Raw genomic sequence first — 23,839 nt, forward strand, 5'->3', positions numbered from 1 at the left:
GTACCAAAAAAAACAAAAAAGAAGAAAAGTAATATGCTTACTAAGTAGGACTTTTGTGACCTGTAGACCCCGAAATCACACTGCCTAGATAAATCAGTATTTCAGTACACTTTTTTCAGTATTTTCAATGAATGTGTACATGCCTTTTTCAAAACTGCGTAATTGGGTTCTTAGTGACCAGTGGCCTTCATCTCTTGGTTGGCTTTAGGGAGTATCTCTCAGGCTACCTGAGAAATTCACATGTATGCTTCCTATGTTGTTTTCTATTTGCCTATTTTTATAAAACTAAACATTTTATTATTTCCACACCTAAACACCTTATTCAACCCTTAACCCCCACTGCCATCAATGTCTTTTCTTGACATTTCTTGGTGGGCGCAAATTCTTAAAGAACAAAAGCCCCTCTGATCAAGGGTCGGGACGGGAGGGTTAAGAAAAACCTCACTTCTACTTGAGAGTTCCTTCTCGAACCACCTTGTTGGTGCGACCAGGAAACTGTTTCCCCTTTTGTTAAGTAAATGGGATTGGAGTAAAACGATCCCTTCAAGTTCTGACATTCTTCGATCTATGCACCTGGGCCAGTTCCAGGAGGACATGTTAAAAGCCCAGGAGTGAAAAGAAGGATAGCAGCATTACGGGTTTACATGTGGGCGAGGCTAAGGGGAAAAGACAAACCTTGAGCTCAGCTTTCTTGCTGAGATTCCTCTCAATATTTTTTGTTAGGCGGTGCCGCGGACACCTTTGCTTCGCGATGATTGGCTCGCGGCGGGGGCCTCGTGTGTGTCCAATATGGCGGCGCCCAGTGGCGGTGTGAACTGTGAGGAGTTCGCCGAGTTCCAGGTGACGGGGTTTTCCTCACGCGGCAGGCGTGACCTTCCTTTTGTCCCCGGACCCTGTTCCCTATTCTGGCCTGGGAGGGAGTGCGGACCAGTTGTGGCAAAAGCGGATATTTCAAAACTCCTTTTTCGAGACATTGGAGGTCATAGGGGCGCGGGCTTGGCCTTGGGGAGCGAGGCTGCTGCCTTGGGGTCATGGCTCTCCCAGGCCTTGAGTAACTGCACCCAGAAACTCCAGTGGTTCCTCGGTGGCAAAGCCGAGTCCGGCCGGGTGGGTAAGGATTGCAGCAACCATTTAGCCATTCTCTGAACTCAGTTCTTAGTCTCTGTCATTCCCCTCCTGTTTAAAGCTGAGTATTTATAGGAGAGAAGAAAGTGAAGGAAAGCTTATTTACTTGATAAAACAAAAAAATTGTACGAGTTTCACTATTTTGATCGGTCAGAACGTTTGGAGGTTTGAAGGGTCGATTAATCCTAGTACCTGCGCTGGTTCTCTGCCTTCCCAACCATTAGAGAAAATGTAACATTTAAGAAAAAGGTTATGTCTTTTATATATTCAAACACCAGAGGTCTAGGGCTGATTATTAACCCACGAATTAAAGAACAGGGGGTCTGGATTTTGACGAAGTTGCAATGAAAGTTATCTGTTCCAATGTAAGGATAAGTGCTGCTGTCTTGATAAGAGTGTGGAATTTAAAAATAATGAAAAATGTATTTTTAACTAAAGATAATGAAAAATCATTTCACGTATCACTGACCTCTGTAGTAAGCTGTGTGCTTGCATCCGTTTTTAGGGAGTGATATTCTTGAAGATAATCTCAACAGATTGAATTATTTGACAAACATCATTTGGTCAAAGAAGTTTCTGTGGAGTCTTTCCAGCATTATATACACCCTTTTCACCACTTCAGCTGCGCAGATTAGATCAGCACAACAGCAGCAGACTTCAAATGTGATCAAAGTGCCTAACAAATACAAATATTTGTAAAAATCTTAAATAAGGTAGAAAAAAGACTGTTGGATTCTAAGGTTAACCAGCCCATTTGTGGCCTTGGTCTTGTCACGTTAGTCCTGTGATTTAACTTGGGTTAATGAGCTCAGATAATTGAGCTATGATAGCCTTAAAGTTTATCTGAAAGAACCCTGGTTAGGGAGTTGGATGTTCTGGGTTCTAGTACTACTTCTGCCATTAACAGCTTTGGGACCTTGAGCTAATCACCTGACCCCTTCCATAATTAACTTTTGAATCTGTAAAATAAGATTATGTTAAATAACATTTAAAATGGCTTCCATCTCTATAATTATTTAAATCTCTAAAACCAAATTTCAAAGGATCTCTTTGAGTTGTTGAAACATTCAACAGTGCTTAAAGAACACTTTCATTTTCTTTTGGAAGTTCAGATGAGATGTTGTAAGTGGGCAAAAGCTAAACTGTCTTGCAGAACCATTTTATTCACAGAGATAATGTAAATTAAAAAGTCATAAAATGAATCTCATTAGTGAAACCTGGAGAAGTTTTTAGATTGTTTCTCTAGGACTTTTCCAAATGTGTGGTTTATAATGGAGAATACCCTGGGTTAAAAGTCAGAAGATCAGGTTTTCCAGAGCTGGCCTTGGCATATCATTTAACCTCATTGTGAATGAGTATAAGAACATTTGCCCTTACTGCTTCAGAGGCATACAAATGTAAAAAAAATGTATCTGAAAATAAAATTTTAGTATAACATTTACATTTAAATGAATTTTGTAAAATTATAAACTGTAGTTAACTGGCACACTCACAAATTATTAATCAAAGTTTATGTTTTTTAGAGCTGTGAAACCATTACATTTTGTATGTAGGTACCTTATATGTGAAAAGCACTGCACTGAATACTGTGGAAGAGAAACAGAAAATTGTGTACTTTTTATTATAAAGATTTAGTTACTTTTTCCCCAGAATTTTATTATGAAGATGTTGAAACACTGTAGAAAGTTCAAAGAATTTTACAATGAATACTCATGTACCCACTGTGTAGGTTCTACAGTGATTCACTATACTTACTAAATCACATACCATCCCTCAATCTATCCGTCAATCCACCTTTTTAATTTTTGATGCATTTCAAAGTAAGTTGCTACCTCATCACTGTATCCTCATATGACCTCTGTGTGCACACAGAGGGAGAGAGATCTCTGGTGTCTCTTCCTCTTACAGTGACACCAGTTGTATGGGATTAGTGTCCCACCCTTATGATCTCATTTAACCTTAATTACCTCCCTAAAGGCCCTGTCTCCAAAAACAGTCACACTGGGTGTTAGGGCTTCAACATACGAAATTGGGGGCAGGAGGGGGGCCGAGGGGGGACACTGTTCAGTCCATAACAGAAACCTGCTAGGTATCAGGCACTTGGAGAGACTGAGTGGGCAGGATATAAAACAAGGAACTCAAGCAGAGATACAAAACGTGTAGAGGATATTTAGAATATGAACACAATGCTGTAACAGTTCAGAGAGAATTAAGTCAATAGATGGTAATTGAGTTGTACCAGAGGTGGACAGAACCAGGGGAATTCTAGGTAGAAGGAATAGTATATAGGCAGAAAGTTTTATATATTGGGGGGGAAATAGCAAATTGCTGGAATTCAGAATTTGCACAGGAGCACATTGGGATTACACAAAAGATTGGAACCAGGTTATGAAAGGCCTTGAATGCCAAGTGTGAGGTTAGGGAGTCAGTGAGCAGAGGGGGTGAATTGATCAAAAATGTTTTAGGAAGATTTATTACCACGCCCACAGTCTTTGTTAGCATCCTGTCATTTTTGCAATTAGCTTTGCTGTAGCTCTTCTTATCTTCAGTCATTCCTTTCTCTAATATATCTCCCCTTCAAAATGCTATGGCTTCATACTGTTATCTTCTAAATTTTAGAATCTGAACCATGCATCTAATTTCAGGATTATACGACTAAGTCTAAACTACTTAACATGACATACAAGTCCTTTTAAAATCCAATCCCAAAGTGCCTCTGCTTAGTTAACTCTCACCACTGCCCGTATTCATACATACTTCTCTCTCCCCAACCCCTGCCACTTCCAATGTACATTTGAACTCTGCTGTCCAGCCACATAGGCCTACTTTTCCCTGAACACGTGATGTTTTGTCATTTCTGTGTGCTTTTTTCCACTTAACACCCTGAAATCCCTTCTTCCTGACTCTATCTGAGACCCAGTTCATATATCACCTGAGCAAAATCAACTAAGTATTCCTAGAATGTTTAAGTCTTGGTATTTCTGGTAAGAATATTTATTTATTTACACACAATTGATTCTGAGTTGTTTGGTAATTAGGTACAGACTAAATAGACTATTTTCTAGCATCAGTGATGGTATCTTTTGCAGCATACCTAGCTGCTCCCTGTTCCCTTGCCTGGGAGTGCATAGGAACCACAGGACTCTGGCAGTTGTAGGCAAGTCTGTATTTCTGGCTTGGGGGAAGCACAGTGTGAGCATTGTTAAGAAAATGGAGTTTGAGGAGCCAGAAAGAGCACCATTGAATGGGATCTACTTCTGGGTACCTTCAGGCAGAGAGTGAGGAGAAGAAAGGTTAAGAAATTTCAGATCATTCTGTGGAGTACATTTTAATTTTACTGTCAAGTAATAGACCTTTTACCACCCCCCGTGTACTCTAAAAGCTTCCCAAAATAATAAAAAGAATTTATCTAAGGAGTAACCTTAGGAATAGAGTATAGTATAATTGCAGGGGCAGTAGAAAATTTTCTCCACCCCTCCCTGCTGCTAGATACGGTCAGTCCTTCAGTACTGAAATTGCCTTCCAAGAGGGTGAGATTTTCACCCCACAGTTAAAGGTAATACATAAAATGCAATTCCAAGGTAAGTGCCTGAATAACTTTAAAGGGTTAGCCTAAAGTTAAAAATTCATGATATATCAGAATTTCTTGTTGTTTTGAGGAGAAAGAAAGGAGAAGCTGGAGGCACTACAAAGTTTGGAGAGTTATCTTCTGCTGTTCTTTGACACTTAGAAGCTGATTAGGGTTCCAGCTCCTGTACAAAGATGTAGTCTTCAGAGAGCCACTGAACTGTGTATATTTCTGTATTATCTCTGTGGACTTGTGTTGCAGTTTGTTGTATGCTATCTGCTCGGGGGTGTCTTCTTTATATTTTCTTGGTGAATTTGTGAGAGACAGGGTATGCCATTGGAACAAAGTATCAGGTAGGTAGGTAGTAATTCCTTATGAATGATACATATAGTTTAATGGCAGCACTTATGTGCCTGTATTAACCTTCATCTGCTCTCAGTCTGTGAGGGTACCCAAGCTTTTCTCTAGACCCCCTTGGAGTTGCCTTAAGAGCTCTGGCACCTTTTGTACTGTAAAGAAATTTGTGCCTAGTGAGGTAGTTTATAGTTCTTTTCCTTCTCCTTTTGCAATTTTGAAAGAAATTCCTTCCTGAGCCTTACCCCTTTTCCCCCCTTATCTTTAGCTTTCCTAGTATCTTTTCTGTGATAGTTAAAAGTAGCTTACAGTGCTCAGCAATTCCTGAACAAGTGTACTATCAGTTTGTCATTATATTATCTCGAATTCAACACTGTCCAGTAGAGCTTTCTGTGATGGTGGAAACTTGTGCTGTCCAATATGGTAGCCACTAGCAGTATGTGGCTCTTGAGCACTTGAAATGTAGCTCGTGCAATTGAACAATTTTGATTAAAATAACCTCATTTTATTTAGAGGTTAGATTAGATAGAGGTTATATAGATAGCTGGTGACTTTCATATTAAAAGCCAAGCTCTAGATCATATATTGATGATTCTTTAGCACACAGAGAACACATATATTTGAAAATTCACATTTGTAAGACTGAAATTGTTTGATTTATTACCTAGTTAATGCCAGTAAATTCCCATTGCTGTAAGGAACTTAACAGTATGTCCAAATTGTTTTATTGGAGGGAAAATTGGCTGTATTGCTAATGATCAGACTCAAAACTAGTTAAAGTTCAAAGTAAATCAAAACTCTAGGAAGTGATAAAACCTTTCACCTGCATCAGTCTTCTAACTAACCTCTTTGCATCTACTCTTGTTTCTCTCTAATCCATTTTCCACACTTTAATTCTTTAACTTTAACTTAGGCAATCATTTCAGAATACAAATCAGATCATGTAACTCCACTGTATTTAAACACTTCATTGGTTCCCTATTGCTTTCAGGAAAAAGACTAAAATCCTATAACATGATCTGTAATGGTGGACCTCATTTTACACCATGCTTTCTCTTATTCTCTGTACTTAAGCCACATTAACTTTTCAGTCCATTAAACACTCTATTTAAATGACTCTTGTGAAATCACCCATAGTTTCCATCCTGCTAAATCTAAAAAGTTAATTTCTGTCCACATCTTTATTGACTTCCTAGTAACATTCAACACAGTTGACCGTTTCCTTCTTGAAACCTTTCTTCTTCTGACTTCTGTGACATCTCAGTCTTTCTCCTGTAGTTTTAGATGCTAGCGTTCCTTCTTGATCATTAACCCCCTTTATTCCCTACAGTCTCCCTCAGTGATCTCTTCTTGTTTCATGGCTTTAAAAACATTAATTTGGGGAATTCCCTGGCAGTCCAGTTGTTAGGACTCCAAGCTCTCACTGCTGAGGGTCCAGGTTCAATCCCTGGTCAGGGAACTAAGATCCCGCAAGCCGTGCAGCATGCATGCATGCATAAATAAATAAATAAAATTTGTTAATATAAGTTCAGCCCAGTTCAGTGTCAGACTGGTATATTCAACTTTCTGCTTAACTTTTTTACTCATATCTAACAGGCATCTCAAACTTCACATGTCCAAAACAGAATTTTTTAAAAAAACTTTTTATTATGCAAAATTTCAAATTTTACAAAAGGAGAGAGGTACCATGAATCCCTGTGTACTCATCTTTCAGTTCCAACAATCAGTTCATGGCCACTCTTGTTTCATTTATATACTACCATTTTCCCCATCCTAACCAGATTATTTTGAAGCACATCCCAGGTAGATCTTTTGTTCTGTAAATATTTCAGTCTTTATTTCTAAAAGATTACAATTTTAAACAATACCAGTGTCGCAAACAATTAACAATAATCCTAAATGTAAAATATCCTCTGAGTCAGAATAGGATCTTGATCTTCCCACTCCTTCCAAATCTTTTCCTCTCCCAGTCTCTCCCCACCATTAATTAATGACTCTACCATCCATTTGGTTGCTCAGGTCTCAATCCTAAGCGTCATTCTGTTTTCTTTTCTTATCCCCCAACACCAATTCATCAGCAAGTCCTATCAGCTCTCTCTTCAAAATACATCCTGAATCCAACTTCTTCTCCCTGATTCCACTGCTACCTCTTTGTCTCTTGCCTAGACCACCAGAGTAGTCTGCTGAATGATCACCCTGTTTCCATTCTCCACATAGCAGTCGAAGTTATCTTTTAAAAAATTAATCGTTATATCATTCCCTTGCCTAAAACCCTGTTTCCTTTAGGAAAAAACCCTTAATTGTTTCTGTTGTCTCTACTGTCCTTTATTTTCTCCTCAACTCTGATCTCACCTAATACCACTTTCCCTTATTCACTTCCAGCCCACTTGCCCCCTTTTAGTTCTTCAAACATCCCCAAGTTTGTTCTTGCCTCTTAATTTTTGACTTGTTCCCCCAGATGTCCTTTTAGTTGGCTTATTTATATCACTCAGATCTCAGCTCAAATGTTATGTCCTGGAGAGGCCTTCCTTGATCTCCCTATCTAAAGTATTAGCCCCTCAGCCCCACCTAGTCATTCTTCATCCCATTACCAGTTTTCTTTTTTGTAGTACTTTTCAGTACTGAAATTATCTCATTTATTGGGGTACTTGTTTATTGTCTCTCTCCCCCTCTGAGAATTTTGCTCCATAAGAGCAAGGGCCTTTTCTATTTTATTCACCATTATAGCCCTGGTGTTTAGAATGGTGCCTAACCATTAGACATTAGTAAGTATTTTTTGAATGAAGAGTGAGTTAATGAATCAACTCTGTGGTCTCTCTAATTGCTGCATATGTTTAAAGAAGAAAGATTGCTGAGGACTCTCAGTCAAGGAAAGCTTTATCTAAAAGGTATAATGTAAACCTTGGCCTCAGAATCAGTTCGATTTAGAGAGAGGGAAAGACGAGAGGGATTTTAAAGGTTTTTTTTTGGTTTTGTTTTAATAGGCAAGTTGTAGGAGGTAAAGTTGGCAAGGAAGTTCCCTGTTTGCTACTTACCTATTTTTTGACTCTAAATAGTACTGCCGCTGTTTGTTTGAAATTTGCCACTTACTGACATTATATATCCTCTACTGTACATAAAACATTATTTAAAATTGTGGTTGCTTAGTGAATATGTTAAGATTATCCCCTAAGAATTCCAGTTTACAGAGAATCTTGATACTATTGACAAAAATAGAAAGATACAAGAAGAGGGGATAAGATAGTGAAGTTGGTTTTAGATCTGATGTTTGCCTGTTTTTATTAGTCTAAATTATGAGCCTTCTACAAGCTGTTTTGCTTCTAGATTGGGTTCTAGAAAAGGGCGTTAAATTACTAATTAAAGATTAATAGCCTGGTAGGAATAGAATCTAGGCTGCAGACAGACTGAATGGCCTAAATGGTTATTATAATTGGAAACGCCTAGCTGTTAATTATGAGGGAAATGGTCAAATAAGTTGTGATACCTCTACAGAACAGAATATTTATGCACCTATTAAAAATGTCTTCAAGGTAACAAGGGCAGAATGCTCATAATTTCATAAAGTAAAACTTTTAAATGTTATACAGTACCTCAATTTGATAAAAATATTTGCAGATATGTATAGAAAAAACTGAACACAACATTGTAAAGCAACCATACTCCAATAAAAATTAATTTAAAAATATGGATGATTCTATTTTCTTTAAATTTTTTCCTAAATTTTCCAAAATGATTGTGTAATACTTTAATCATAATAAAAGTTTATTTTAACAAATGGATGATACAGCATAGGGAATATAGCCAATATTTTTTAATAACTTTAAATTTAGTATAATCTATAAAAATACTGAATCATTACATTGTATGTTTGAATTAATATAATATTGTAAATCAACTATAATTCAATAAAAAAGAACGGTAACTATAACTAATTCACAATCATGTGATTAAATAATGTATGCAAATCACACTCCTGCCAATTTTCAGATTAAAATCTGTCTTTTTTTTTTTTTTGTGTGGTACACGGGCCTCTCACTGCTGTGGCCTCTCCCGTTGCGGAGCACAGGCTCCGGATGCGCAGTCCCAGCAGCCATGGCTCACGGGCCCAGCCGCTCTGTGGCATGTGGGATCTTCCCAGACCAGGGCATGAACCCGTGTCCCCTGCATCGGCAGGCGGACTCTCATCCACTGCACCACCAGGGAAGCCCAAAATCTGTCATTTTTAATATGACCAAAAAAAAATGGATAAAAGGAATGAAGAAGCTGATTTCAGTGATGGATTTAAGTTTGGCAAAGAAATAGTTTCATATGTTGAACGAAGTAGAGGATCAAGCAAAGATGCTTTTAATACACATTAATATTAAATGTTAACTTCCTGGATGTTTTCATTAAGTATAGTCCTAGTATTATACACTTCTGTTTTCTTAATGATTTTTCTGTGATTGTGTTTTGTTTTGTTTTGTGGGGCCAGGGTGAGGTAAGGGTGGATTAAAAGAGAAAGAAAGTGGTATACTACTAGAAACCTTTTCTAGAGTTTATATCATCTGCAGACAGAAGGTAGCTGATGCCCAGCCTTTGTCTAGTGACAAGTGAAAAGAAGTACCCTAATCAAAATGTGGGGAGAAGGGACTATGCTGTGTTGGTGTACTCATCAGGGTCTTTCTAAGTTCCCTGCCCTTTTGGTATTATTTTTATTTTGATTGGGTTTTGAGAGTTGGAGCCTCTTTTAGAGGAGAGAGATCCTTGGGAAATGTGAACTTGGGTAACTGAGAAAAGGTAAAACTACTTGTTCTATGAACAAGAAAGCCACAAAGAGATTTGATTTCTTTTCTAGCAGTATACTTTATTTTTGTTACAAAAATAATACACAATCGTAGTAAAAAACTAAGAAAAAGCCTGAAAGGGAAAAAAGCTTGAAAGGATATAGATTAACGTCTGCACGTTAATCACTGCTAATAGTTTCTTGTGTATCTTTCTAGAAAATTTCTGTCTAGCACCACATTTTAGAATGATAGACAAAGAGGGAACAGAGCAAGCAATGATGCTGGGTTGTTTTGGACAAGTTGAGGTAATCAAATTCAGTAGAATCCTTTATTGGCTGTATGCTGGAGATGGAAAGAACACAGTGTTTGCTAAGCACCGTGCCGGAACATGGGGTTTACAAATGAATGAAACCATCTTTATACTTAAGATGATCACAGTGGGACCAAGGAAAGAGTTGTGCCAATTGTTAGAATTACTATTACATAACCTACCTCTCATTCTTGTAAAAAAGATTTTTCTGTGGTTGCAGTATATATAGTGTGGTTTCCCCACTCCTAATTCACAGGGTTGTAACATATCCAAGAGCTTTATTTATTTATTTAGTTTTGCTCAAATGGTCTTTTTTTAACCACTTAACTTTCCATTCAAGTTACTATTCTTTTATTTTAAATATATATAGGAATTACTCAAGGTGATGAGGACGATTGATGACAGAATAGTACATGAATTAAACACTACGGTTCCAACAGCTTCCTTTGCAGGGAAAATTGATGCCAGCCAAACCTGTAAACAACTTTATGAGTCTGTAAGTGTATCTTTTGAGTCTTTTCTTTTGTGCTTCCTTTATGCCTTTCTCTGTAGGCAAAATAAGAAAACAATTGACATAATTAAACTGTGGATACAAGAATGGAATCTTCATGTTTTCTTGCCCATACCTGAGGGTATATATGTTTTGATCTGGTTTCTACAAACTAAAGAAAATGTGTGATCTTAAGTACAAGTCTGGGAAGAGACAGTTCTAAGGAATGAAAGCAGCCTTTTTTTGACCCCCTCCTGAGCAGCCTTTAACTTAAGGAAAGCTTATGCTTCAAGGAATGAAGGAGAAAGTGAAACAGTCAAGTACAATAAAACAGTGAAACAAGAGCAGGGTCTTTGAATGGATCAATCTTAAGAAGCTAGACACCTGATTTAAGGAAGAATTAAAACCCTTCACACTTTTTATCAATATATCTTCTATCTTCCCTGACTCATCAGGAAAGGGAAAAGAAGCATTTGGCAGGAGAGAAGGAAAAGCCACAGATAAATTGTCCTTTTCTGAGGCTTTGGTTTCTCAAGTATATATTTTTTCATTGCCTCTTAAAGATCCCCTTTATTTCTCTTTCTTAATTTCTAAAAGTGAAAGGAAATAACGATATAGCTGAGCATTTTTTATAGCTTACTTATTTTTTTCCATTAATTTGGAAGCTGATATATGGCATTTGCTTTTTTAGTCTCTACCAGAAGATTACTGTATTACTTAAAATCTAAAGTCAATTTCTCAATTATGGAAAAAAAATCAGTTTTGGATAAACTTATTCATATCACTTAAATTCAAAGCATTAACTGCTGATTTTTTTCCTGCTTTTATGTGAAAGTATGTTACTTTGTTGAGTGGTCAGGTAATTCTTGTGGCTTCATAAAATTGTAGGGACGGGGGCTTTAAGGAGTAGACTCCAGTATTGGGAGTAGAGAGCATGGGTCCAAGGCCTAATTTATTATGAGGTTGTTCGACAGTTCACTTAGTTTCTTTGGGTAGCTCTGTCTAAAGAACTATTGGTAGAAGTTTGTAATGGCTTTAGTGATCCACCTCACTACCCATATATATATAATCTCTATAATCTATTCAATTGTTTCCATTTAGAATCTTTTTATTAACCTAGAGGTTTATAGTATAGCGATTAACAACATGGATTCCAGATCTAGATTAAATCTCACCTCTGCTACTTCCTAGCTGGGTGACCTTGAAATAACCTCTGAGTCAGTTTCCTTATTTGTAAAATAGTATCAGAAAAGTATCCGGTCAATTGTTAGAGGATTAAATGAGTTAATATAAAGTGCTTACTGTACTAAATGTTTTACATATAAATGCTTGCTGCTTCTCTTATTGTTGTTATTATTTCTTATTCCTTTGTTGAACCAGGATAAACTGGCATGCTAAATTTGGAACCTTTCTGTTTTAGATATTCTTGTGTATGTGTTTGGGTTTTTCTCCATCTGTATTCTAGAGGGAGCCAGCAACATGAATGTATGTAAAGGATTATTTATCAAGTAGCTCTGTTCCAGGGGTTGAGCCTGCAATAGAGTACCCATGCTAACAAGTACCACTGAGTTCCCTTAGATATTGTCTCAGTTAAGAAGTGGAACTCTGTGACATGTCCAAGTTGTTTACGGTCACCCTGACTGTCTTTAGTCGCTGACCCTTCCTTTTATAGTCAATGAAGGAATATTTGCGCACTCTAATGATAATACTTCTTCATAGGAGAAGATAAGCAAAGTTATTATAAAGCACTGATTTTAGAAATTCCAAATTTTAAAAGTATAATCTTAGTAAAAATGAAATAATTTCAGTAAGATTCCCTTATTAGAGCATATTCCCTCAATATATGAAGTTTTCCTTTATTGTTTAGTTTCAAGGTAAACATAAAAATCAATACTGAACAGTTAAAGAGTCTATGAACTTGGAACAGTGCTTTACAAATGCAAAACTGTTACCAGTGTCATAATGATTGATTTAGAGTAATTCTTAAAGCTATCTCTTTAATATAATGAACTTTTGGACTATGTTTAAAAAGTATGCTGCTTACATCCTTTTGTCAGAAGTTCTGGAGGAAGATTTAAAACACACAAAAAATGCCGTGACAAAAACTTATTAACTTTTTTTGCAGTTGAGGTATAGTTGATGTACAATATTATATAAGTTTCAGGTGTACAACATACTGATTCACAATATTTAAGTGTTTTGCTTTTAATGATAGTTAAACTAAGGGTCGTTGTTAGGATTCTAAAATGATGTTTGGGAAATTTAGAATCAACCTTTGTTCTAGAAAGAAAAACACCAAAAAACTATAATCAGGAAAATGACATTCTGTTTCCCTTAAAGGCAAAAAGCATTATTTTAAAATAATGATTAAAAGGTAGTAGGTGAAAATTTCAGACTAAAAGAAGTTCTCAAAGTTGTGGTAAAATAAAACTGGGAAGTCCTAGATATACCCCCTGTAGACTAGTTTTGAATCATTCTCCTGCCCCACCCCAAGTGTCTTCATTTCAGAATTGCTTACCCCAAATCAAAGGAAGTATGGTTATGATATGGTTATAGTTCAGGATTTTTCTCCTCTAACCAAAGTTTTACTTTACTGAGTTTCTTAATTTTATCTCAGTTCCTTTATAAGCACTTTAGGTATCAGAAATAATTCTCTTATGACCAAATCCTCAAGCATCTGATACTAATGAGCTAATAAGCCTGGGTTCATGTTATTTTTTCTCTAGTAGGCTTATGTCACCCCATCTGTTACTAGTTATCAAGCGTCCTCATTTCTTTGACATATATGTACAGAAAGAAGTCCATGCATATTCCTCTTGCATATGCTCTTAGTTTTGAATTTTATTGAAGGATGGTCATGAAAACAGACCACAATAATTGATAATACTGAGTAAAAGGTGATTTGCCCAGTAATTCCTGTTCACATAGGAGTGGGTTCACAGTGGGGCTAATCTGAAGGAAATGTAAGCAGGTGAGCGTAGGAGGGTAGTCTGCATCTAGAAGTGTATCCACAGGTAGGGGGCCAAGCTAACGAGGGGAATAATGGAGGAAAGCCCAGCCAAGGAAGGAAACTGTGTGGAGAGAGACCAAAAGAAAGATACTGAACGTTTTAATAAAATGTACAAAATTTGAAATTGATTTTAAAATGCAGATAGAAAAATGAAAATATTGTGATAGACTTCTAGTTGGTACTAATGCTGTTTCACTAATTGCTGGGGGGTTAGACAAAATATCAAAGTAATTAAATAGCATCTGGTATCTGAGCAATGTACTGAGTCATGTTGCCTCTAAATTTTAGAGGTGGAAAGGATATTAGTGATTATTTACTCATAATCCATAATTTTCCAAAAGAAGAAACTGAAGCCTGTAACAGAAGCAGCATATTAGCTAATAAATATGGGCCTTGAGGCTGTCCTTGTGAACCCTAAATGTTACACTGAAAAAAATTAGCTTATTAGAGAAATATACTATAGGTGGGATTAACGTCTGTTATGAAATTCCCTCCCTTCACATGGGTACAACTTTTACCTAATGCACTTTTAGTATTCCCCTCTAGAAATATAAAGGTTTATTCTTTCCTGGTGTGTATTAGACCAGTAGTTCTCAACCACGGGGTCCCAATATGACCATTTAAGAGCTGTATTTCAAATAACTTATGAGGAATGCTTATAGAATGGTTGTTAGTCCCATATTTTATATAAAATATATATAATGGGTTATTTCTATACAGCCATCACTAGCATAGCATTGGGATATTCCCCCTTCAGAGGGGAGAAGGAATGATATAACGTGATTAAATGGAGCAAGCCAACACTTAAATTTTAGTTGGAGGTGAACTACTGTTATTATGCACCATTAATTATAATGACGATTGCATATTATTTTAGTATTTTGCTCTGCCTCCACCCCAAGTTTTTGGGGTATCTTCAGAATTTGGCTATGATCATGAGAGTATGTTTGAATTGAAACATGACTATCATAATTAATGAAACAAGGCAGAAAATAGATGCAAATTATTGTATTGGATTTGTTACATTAAGATGAAGGCTGATAATTGCTCTGTTGGGCATCCTTTACTCTCCGTCAGTACACACAATTGATGGAATCGGTGACCTCCACTTCATGTACAATTTTTCCTTGTTAGTACTTAAAGTTTAAAATCTTGAAAAGGGTTCTGTCTGACATAGGTAAATGTAGCATTCTTTGTTTTTCTTTATTGTAACTAAGAGCTTCTCTATATCACTTACTTTATAATTTTTTGCACTGTTGACAACATGAGGCTGCAAAAAACAATGAAAGAACAAAAAGAGAACAGCAATAGGAAGTGGCCCAGAAGGTGTGTGAGGGTGGGTGTAGGGTAGAGGAACACACAGGTGCAAGAATGGGAGAGAAAGGAGTGTAGGGAGGAGACTGAGATGAATCAAAGCACAGCGCAAGGAGTGCAGGAAGAGGAGCAGGAAGGCCTGGGAGCTTAGTGAGGAAGAGGACGGCCCAACCTCTTCACTTTCACCCTCACAGCTGCTGCCTTTGAGCGGGCTCATTCAGCACAATCTTCTCTTCCACAGATTCAGTTTTTAAAAACTGTTTTAGAAAGTATTACATTTCTGTAGCCTAAAAAAGTTTTTTTAAAACACTGAAATGTGACAAATTGGTGTGATTTTTTTTTTCTCATTTCCTTCTTTTGTTCTTTTAGTTGATGGCGGCTCATGCCAGTAGGGACCGAGTCATAAAAAACTGTATAGCTCAGACCTCATCAGTAGTAAAACAGCTCCGAGAAGAGAGAGAAAAGAATTTGGACAATTTAATATTATTAAAGCAACTTAGAAAAGAACAGACAAAGGTAAGTTGAACAGGGTTTACATTTCTGAGGCAAGGTTTCCAAACTTAGCCTTCAAAATAAAGCCAGTTTTTAATATGAAAAACTCAGAGTAAGAGATGGTTATTACTTAAAACCAAATGATCAGGAGATTAGTACTTCATTTTTAATGGGCTTTATTTTATTACATTTCAATACTAATTGGTAAATTAATGTGCATTTCATGAACGTATGGAGTGTAGCAAGTTTTCGCTAAAAGAAGCATGTAATCATGTTATTTCCATTCCTTTACATATTCCACAAAGATACAAGGATTAATATAGACCAAGACCACATCAAAAAATCTAGGGAAATCACATCTGTATCTATGTTTTGAAGCTTGACTTGAGAAGAAACGTTTTTTAAATATATTCACATTTTGCAAATATTTACCTCTGGTTTCAGCTGTAGAAATCTGCTGAAATGTAATATATTTAACTTCAGGATATTACCCCCTTCCGCCATAAAAGTATAGTACTATTTAAATATAACCAGGGCCACCAGAGCCTCATTATGTTTATTTCTTTGCTGTGGAGAGGGTGGTATGGGTCTTTGACTCTTTTCAGACTCTCCTTTGTTTCCACTTCATCTCCCATGCCTGCCATTTTCCCTTTTAGGAGAACACCAAGTGTCCACTGAGTTCTATGTCAGAGCAAGCTTTATTTTCCCAAAGTCAGCCGTCATGTAGATGGGGTGTGGACCTCAGAGTAGAGTTAATGAAGCAGAGCTATTTCTTTATAGCCCTTAAACGTGACACGTCAAGAAAACAGTTGAAATGTATGCCATATTTTATTTTGTGGACTGCATTGCTGTCTTTTGAGGAGGGTGGGGGTGGGAGGGGGCCTTCAGGGGTAACTTTTTATTCTGATATAATTTCAAACTTACAGAAAAGTTGCATGAACAGTACAAGGAAGTCCCATATACCCTTTACCTGTATTCACCTATTTACATTTTGCTCCACCTGCTTTACAGTTCATTCTCTCTACTCTTCTTTCCCCCTCCATCCTTCCCTCCCTCTTTCCCTGTCTTCCTCCCCCTCCCCCATACACATTTTTTTTCCTTTACCATTTTGAAAATATGCTGGGCACATTATACTCCTTTACCCCTACGTATGTTGGTTATTTCCTAAGAACAAGGGCTTTTTCTTACATGACCACTGTATAATTATCAAAATCATGTCTGTATTTTAAGATGGTGTAATAGGTGACTTACTGATCCTTACATGTCAGGTGACTGAAAATCCAGTGTGAGATGGAATCATGTTTTCATACTGAACAATTTGTGAGGTTTGCTCTTTGTTTAGTAGATGTAGCCAAACTTTGAAAAAGGGATCTTGCTGTCTCTCTCAAGCCTTTGTTCTTTTGCTGCACACAGGTGTGCACTTTCTTAGTCATCCCATTGATATAGTGTGTTTCACTGGATACGGGATTCATCCACTGTCTTTGCTGTTCTCTTTGTTCATGCCAACTGCTTCAGCCCTGTGTTCCACACCTGCTCATTCATCAGCCAGTGATGGGTTCTTCAGACAGTGAACTTAGGCTATAATGGTCATCTTAGCCTACCCTCCTTGTTGATGAAGGCTTATAGATAAATTATAGAAAGCTGGTTAAGATCTAGTATTTTTGAATTTTGTATTTTAACAGGCTCTTGAAGTATTGACAAAGGAAAGTGCAGGGCAGGGCTGTTAAATCAGAAACTGAAAAATGATTATTTGCAAATTAAGTCAGAGAATAGAGTGACTCTAGTTAGCAGAGTGCAAAGTTCAAAAACCAGTGTGAGTGTTTGTGAGTGATGTGTCACACAATTTTGTCTGCCCTCTGTTCTGCCCATATGCCTTTAGAGCCCAGCACAATCACTGCAAGGAGGAGTTTTAGAAACCAGCCAGTGAGTTATGAAAGGTAGTTTTCTGGCCTGTGATATTGCATAGGACTAGAGTAGAAGTTAACCATGAGTAGTAGTATTTAAGCAAATAAGGAAACTTGACTTTCTTTTTCAAGTTTGCTATGGAGATTATAGAATCAGAAAGGGACAGCTCTTGGAGATGTTCCAGCTCTACCTCTTCATTTTCTATATATGGAAACAGACTTAGAGATACTGACATCCCCAGAGTCACAAGCTAGTACGTGGTAGAACTGGGACTTTATAACCCATCTCATCTTACTCTAAATTCAGTCAGTGTTTTTACCTTAAGTTGTGACTAAGAGTCAAATTCTGATTACTTTAGTGAACAATTTATTTACATACAGTGATGCCCGTCTGAAAGTTCCCAGTTCTTTACCTGAATCCTTACCTCAGAAAAAGCACATTGCTTGCTGGAACTATATACCTGCTGTCCCCTCTTAGTAGCCTTTGAGACGAAGTTTACCTGTTTAAGACCCAGAGCCTCAAAAACAACCATCTCGGGACTTCCCTGGTGGTGCAGGGGTTAAGAATCCGCCTGCCAATGCAGGGAACTCAGGTTCGAGCCCTGGTCCGGGAAGATTCCACATGCCATGGAGCAACTAAGCCCGTGTCAATGAAGACCCGACACAGCCAAAAATAAATAAATAAAGTAAATAAATTTATTAAAAAAAAAAACCCAACCATCTCAAAGGTAGCATTTTGTTGTTGGCACTGAAATTGCATTAGAAGCTGGCTGTAATATCTGCGGTGTTCAAGAATAGAAAAAACATGGATTGTAAAGGCAGACAGCTCTAAAGAAATAATCCCATCTACCATTTGGAGGTTTTGTAACCTTGTAAATTAATTGTTCTGAAACTTCTGATTTTCAGTTTGTAAAATGGAATTGATACATAGTAACTTCTTATATTTTCTTTTTTTGGTGAGGATTAAATTGTATAATATATGTAAGAGCTTGCATATTTACTGATAATGAAGTAGCAGTTTCTTTCCTTTTTGAGTCGCTGGGACTCCATATTTGTTATATTAATCCTCTTTACAATATCCCCCCCAACCAGTGGTTTCCACCTTATGTTTAACCAGTATTAACGGGGTTGGGGGGATATACAGTCTTATGTGGCAGTGCATTCTCTTTTTGGACAGTTGTAATTGTTCACAGATTTTCTTACTTAGTGTGAAAATCTGTCTCCTTGTAGCATGTAATTACTGTTCCTTAATCTTCCCTCTGGATAAGTCTAAACCCATTTCTACACAACATCCCTTTAAATATTTGAGAGCAATTATGAATACTGTCTTAGTGGTCTGTTGTAACACTGTTCTTTAAAGTTGTTACTTCTTTGGCAGAAAGTCCAGGCTCTGACAGAGCAGTGAAGCTTTAATGATTTCTGGGTCGATATAACTGATTAAAATCTGAAACCAAGGTTGCTGTGATGTAAGCAGGCGGGCTTCCTCAGGCTTGTTACTACTCCACAGCGCATTAGAAATGCAGTCCTTCCCCTTGTTCATGGTTTCAATCCTATATACTGGCCCATACTCTGACAGCAGTTTTGAGCCTACGAAGGGAGTTTACAAGGAGCGTTGGATCAGTACCACATCCAGTCTTATTAGTGTTATATGCATATTTCTCAAACCTCCTGCCTGAGCTGTACTCCTAATTTATGGTTAGGTTCTTTGGTCTGGGTGCCTAACTCATGGTTGCCCAGAATCCCTCTGGCATTTTGTTCCCAAATCTCCTGGCCTGGGTCTTGACTTTGGCCTGAAGAAATCATCCTGCTTTTAACCTCTTGGCTGCCTCAACCTGTACTGCTTTTTTTCTCCTAATTTTCCTGAATATTTTCAGGTTCTCCTCCTGGAATTGGTTAGCTTCTTTCCTTTCAGGTCTCTCTGACCAGAGGCGACTAGGAGTATGATGGGCCTGCCATCTGGACCTGGCAATAGAATTGGCTACGTTTTTGATGGAGTGATTAGGTTGGCAGTTACAAAGAAAGTTAGAAAGACTAGCATTTTTAGCCTCACACCTCTGGCTGTACGGTTAAGGTATGGAAAACTCATCCCTTTCTCAATTACTTGAGCTTTATATATTCTTCTTCTCTGTTTTTCTTCCTGTTTCTTTTTTCTTTTATTCAAATCAGGTTGCCACCTCCTTGTCCTTTTTTTTGTTCGTCTGTGCTATCTTTGCAAATCTATATGGTAGGATCAATAACTAGAACTGGAGTTATTGAGTTAAAGGACATGTGAATTTACATTTTTGGTAAGTCTTACCAAATTGCTCTCCATAGAAGTTGAAACAATTTGTACTCCTACTAAAAATATATGTGAGTGTATCTTTCCCCATACCCTCACTAATACTAGGTTTTATCAGACATCAGATTTCTTGTATTAAAATTTTTTTTGTCATATTATGGCTTAATTTACATTTCTTTATACATGAATAAAATTGTACATTTTAAAAATAGGTTTATTGGCCATTTGTTTTCCTTCTGTGAACTACCTGGACATTTGAGTTTTTTTTTAAAAGCTCTCAAGGTGATAATAATATGCAGCAAAGCTTGAGAACTACGGCTTTATAAGATATAGCAACTGATTAAATATGAGGAGAACAGCTATGTCAAAGAAGGTTTTGAAATCTGGCCTAAGTATTACCATTAATAAGGAATGCAGGAGCAGCAGCTGGTTTTGTTAGGAAAACATAGAGTTTGGTTTTAGTTCTTTAATTTGAATTTTCGTAACTTCATTTTGTTTTCCTTTCTTGCAGTTGAAATGGATGCAGTCAGAACTGAATGTTGAAGAAGTGGTAAATGACAGGAGCTGGAAGGTATAAAATAATGTTGGTTCTTGGAGAGAACTAGGAGGGGAAGCAGAACTAACAAAGGGAAACCAAGGGAGGGGGGAGGCAAAGAGTGCCTTGGGCACTTAAGAATAATAAAGATCCTTCATTTACAAGCAATTGAAGGCTTTAACTTTTTTTTGGGGGGGGTGCAGATTGTGGTTAGAATCCAAGTTAGAGCCATCTTACAAAAAGTAGCTTTACAGTCATATGGTAGAATTGCATGATCGTCATGGGAACAGAATTGGAGACATTCTGTATGTTTCCTAATACTAATTATGGGCTATTTGATATTTAGAGTTATTAGTTGTTAACTTAGAACCTTCAACCAGGTTATTTGTTCAAGTTAGCTTTTCTGAGCTCAGTTACTTTCCATAAATTTTCATATCATTATCCTTCACATTTGTTTGTTTTCTAACATATCTGATCGTGAAACTTTGTTTGTATGTAGTTTTACTGGTATTTGATAATAGGGCTTTTTATGGCTCCTAGATTCACATGCTCCTTATTACCACCTACGTGGTTCTAATTAGGAATTAGATTGGGGGACCAGGATCCCAGGACTTTACATGTAGTTAAAAATCACAAAATTCTACACTATTGATACTATGTATAAAATAGATAACTAATGAGAACATACTGTATAGCACAGGGAACTCTATTCAGTGCTCTGTGGTGACCTAAATGGGAAGGAAATCCAAAAAAGAGGGGATGTATGTATATGTACAGCTGATTCACTTTGCTGTACAGTAGAAATTAACACAACTTTGTAAAGCAGCTATAATCCAATAAAACTTTTTTAAAAAATTACAAAATTCCTGCTTTAGTTTTCTGAAAAAGTATGTCTGCATGTCCTCTCTAAAACTTCAAAGATTTCCAAAGGGCAAAATCTATTAAATCTGAAAGAATGAACTGAAGATTCTGTTTTACCCTTTGAAATTAACCAATGGAATGGGGCTGGATCCAGAGGGAGGCTAACTGAACCAAAAACTGGAGTGTACTGGGCTTCCCCGGTGGCGCAGTGGTTGAGAGTCCACCTGCCGATGCAGGGGATGCGGGTTCGTGCCCCAGTCCGGGAAGATCCCACACGCCGCGGAGCGGCTGGGCCCGTGAGCCATGGCCGCTGAGCCTGCGCATCCGGAGCCTGTGCTCCACAACAGGAAAGGCCACAACAGTGAGAGGCCCGCGTACTGCAAAAAAAAAAAAAACTGGAGTGTACCAACTTGCAGAGCCATGAATAAACTGCGAAATACAAATCGATTTCTTTTGCTTTATCACATTTCTTTATCCTATCCTCTTTGCCAAGATTTCTTATTTCTGCCCTTTCCACCTATGTGATAAGGTGTTTGCTCCTTGAAAGCACACACATTTTCCCCCTTTATCAGACAAATGGAAGTATATTGTCTACACTTTGTTTTTTTCCCTTAATATATCTTGGAGATCTTTTCAAATCAGAACATGAAGAGCTTCCTTATTTTTTATGCTTGCTTATATCCCATTGAATGGATGTACCAAAATTGTTATTTGACATAGTCCCACATGACACGTAATAATAGAATGTTCTTTTAACATTATGATATGTTATTTGTTTAGTTTTTAGGAAGCAAGATAAATAGAACAAAACATTATATAAATTTATACAGTTTAGCAAAAGACTGGACTCCCTTCAAGTATATCTCCATGTAAGAAAGATCTGGCACTCATTTAGAAAAGCATGACAGATATCTAAATAAAATCTTCATTATAAAAGGATTTTTAAAAAGCTTTATCTTAAAGGTAATTTAGATATTTTTGTCTAACTGTCCAAAATATGTCCAGAATATGGAACTAGCATATTTGTTAGTTTACCAAATAAGCTAGCTTGTGATGATTTTTTCCTTGAATAATTTAAATTTTATTAAAATATTAAAATTATCATATAAATGAATATCAAGGCCTTCTTAGCTCTTAGCACCTAGTAAGTCAGTTTGAACCAGTGAGGAAACACCTCTGTTTCCTAAACCTGTTGACCTGGGACAAGAAAAGGTTATATCCACCTGACCCATGCCAAATTTAATTGAATTCCAGGCCTGATTTATACAGGATGACTCAGTGACCTTTGTTTCTGTTCACATATCTTAGGTGTTTAATGAACGCTGCCGAATTCACTTCAAGCCTCCAAAGAATGAATAAAAAGATACTTTTTTTAAAAAAGGACCGGGTCATCTCATAAGAGTTAAGCATGACAGACATCAACATGGTGGGCTTCCCAGGAAGATTTCTGAGCCAACAGTCCAAGACCTTTTGTTGATTTCAGCCCCACTTACCCAAGACCTCAAGTATAAATAATTCTGATAATTATGGAGAAATCAACTGCTATTTTATACTGATTCTGTAAAAAAAAAACAAAAAAAAACAAACAAAAAAAGATATTTTGTAACTATTAAAATAATTTTCTGACTCAGTGTACATAATTATTTGATTGTTTTCCGAGTTGAGGCAGTAAGTTCTTGTAAGAGAATTTAAATACAATTTCAATATCTGATTTGATTTATATTGTACCTTTTTGAATTTTACAAATTTATTGGCATGAGCATAGACCTTTTTGGTCATTGATAGTTTTATCTCTTTAGGTTTATTGCTCTTAAGTTAAAGGGCAGTAATATAGGCTGGATACTGTCCAAAGAAATTCTCTTAGTACCTTAACTTAGCTCGTTTTCATATGCAAAAACTAATGTTGGGTGGAAATATTTTCCTGGATAATGTTTCCGTGGACCATGAAAAGGAAAGCAAAGTAAAACAAATTCAGAAAATGGAAAAGTAGAGGAGGGCTTGCATAATGGTATTCTAGTACAGGATGATTGTATTCGTTTTCTGTTGCTGCTTAACAAGTTTAGCAGCTTAAATTCACCCCTGTTTATTATTTTAGAGTTCTGTAGGTCAGAAGGCTAGGAAGCCTTGACTGAGTTCTCTGCCTGGGGTCTCACAGGCTGAAATCAAGTTGTGGCCCAGACTGGGCTCTTGTCTGGAGTCTCCAGGGGAAGAATCTGCTTCCAGGCTCATTCAGATCCTTTCGGTTGTAAGAAGAGAAGTCCCTGTTTCCTTGCTGCCTGTCACGGGCCACTCTAAGCTCCTGAAAGCCACCCATATTTCTTGACACCATGGTCCCCTCCCTTTTCAAGCTAGCAACAGTGCATTGAATCCTCATTCTTGGAGTCTGACTTCCTTTTCTGCTATAGACAGACTGCTTTTAAAGGGTTTGTGTGTTTATATTAGTTTTACCATAATAATCTTCCTTTTTATTACCTCAAGAGTCAACTGATTACAACTTTAATCATACCTGCAAATCCCTTTTGCTGGGCAATGTGACATCACAGATGTAATGTCTCATATTCACAGTCTGAGGGATTAGAGTGGGACATTTTGGAGAGTCATTCTAGGACTCTGCTTACCACGATTTAGACAGAAGCTTCCTGGCTCTGGCACAGTTGGATTGACCCAGTGGGGTTGTGGATAGGCTTGTGTGTTCAGTATGTTGACTCTTATCAGGTTGTGCACTTGGAAGTGAGCAATAAATGTATAAAGTGCTCACCATTCTTTCAAAAAAAGCTTTTGAGCATCTACTGTGGCTCAGATACTGTTGTAGTTGTTGGGGATATTGATAAACAA

The 23,839-nt window shown here is 37.2% G+C and overlaps 1 protein-coding gene across 3 annotated transcripts; it reads left to right on the forward strand.

Annotated features, from left to right (window-relative positions):
• The first annotated feature begins 723 nt into the window (after positions 1-723).
• On the forward strand, positions 724-22,630 carry MIX23 (mitochondrial matrix import factor 23). 3 transcript variants are annotated; one of them, XM_060149312.1, is made up of 6 exons: positions 744-840; positions 1,631-1,838; positions 10,491-10,616; positions 15,304-15,450; positions 20,120-20,179; positions 22,313-22,630. In XM_060149312.1, exons 3-6 carry the CDS (start codon positions 10,506-10,508, stop codon positions 22,361-22,363), a joined length of 369 nt encoding a protein of 122 aa, XP_060005295.1. In that variant the 5' UTR covers positions 744-840; positions 1,631-1,838; positions 10,491-10,505; the 3' UTR covers positions 22,364-22,630. The 3 variants fall into 3 exon arrangements, with proteins under 3 accessions (XP_060005293.1, XP_060005295.1, XP_060005294.1); XM_060149310.1 differs by lacking the exon at positions 1,631-1,838 and having other exon boundaries at positions 724-840; XM_060149311.1 differs by lacking the exons at positions 744-840; positions 1,631-1,838 and adding an exon at positions 10,071-10,115.
• The last annotated feature ends 1,209 nt before the right edge of the window (positions 22,631-23,839 follow it).

This window comes from Lagenorhynchus albirostris, chromosome 5 (assembly GCF_949774975.1).
Source record: "Lagenorhynchus albirostris chromosome 5, mLagAlb1.1, whole genome shotgun sequence".
Lineage (NCBI taxonomy): Eukaryota > Metazoa > Chordata > Mammalia > Artiodactyla > Delphinidae > Lagenorhynchus > Lagenorhynchus albirostris.

Coding starts and splice junctions, on each gene's coding strand:
- MIX23 (XM_060149310.1), top strand. CDS start 790: ATGGCGGCGCCCAGTGGCGGTGTGAACTGTGAGGAGTTCGCCGAGTTC. Junction 841..10,490: donor AGGAGTTCGCCGAGTTCCAG/GTGACGGGGTTT, acceptor AAATATATATAG/GAATTACTCAAGGTGATGAG. Junction 20,180..22,312: donor TAAATGACAGGAGCTGGAAG/GTATAAAATAAT, acceptor CACATATCTTAG/GTGTTTAATGAACGCTGCCG.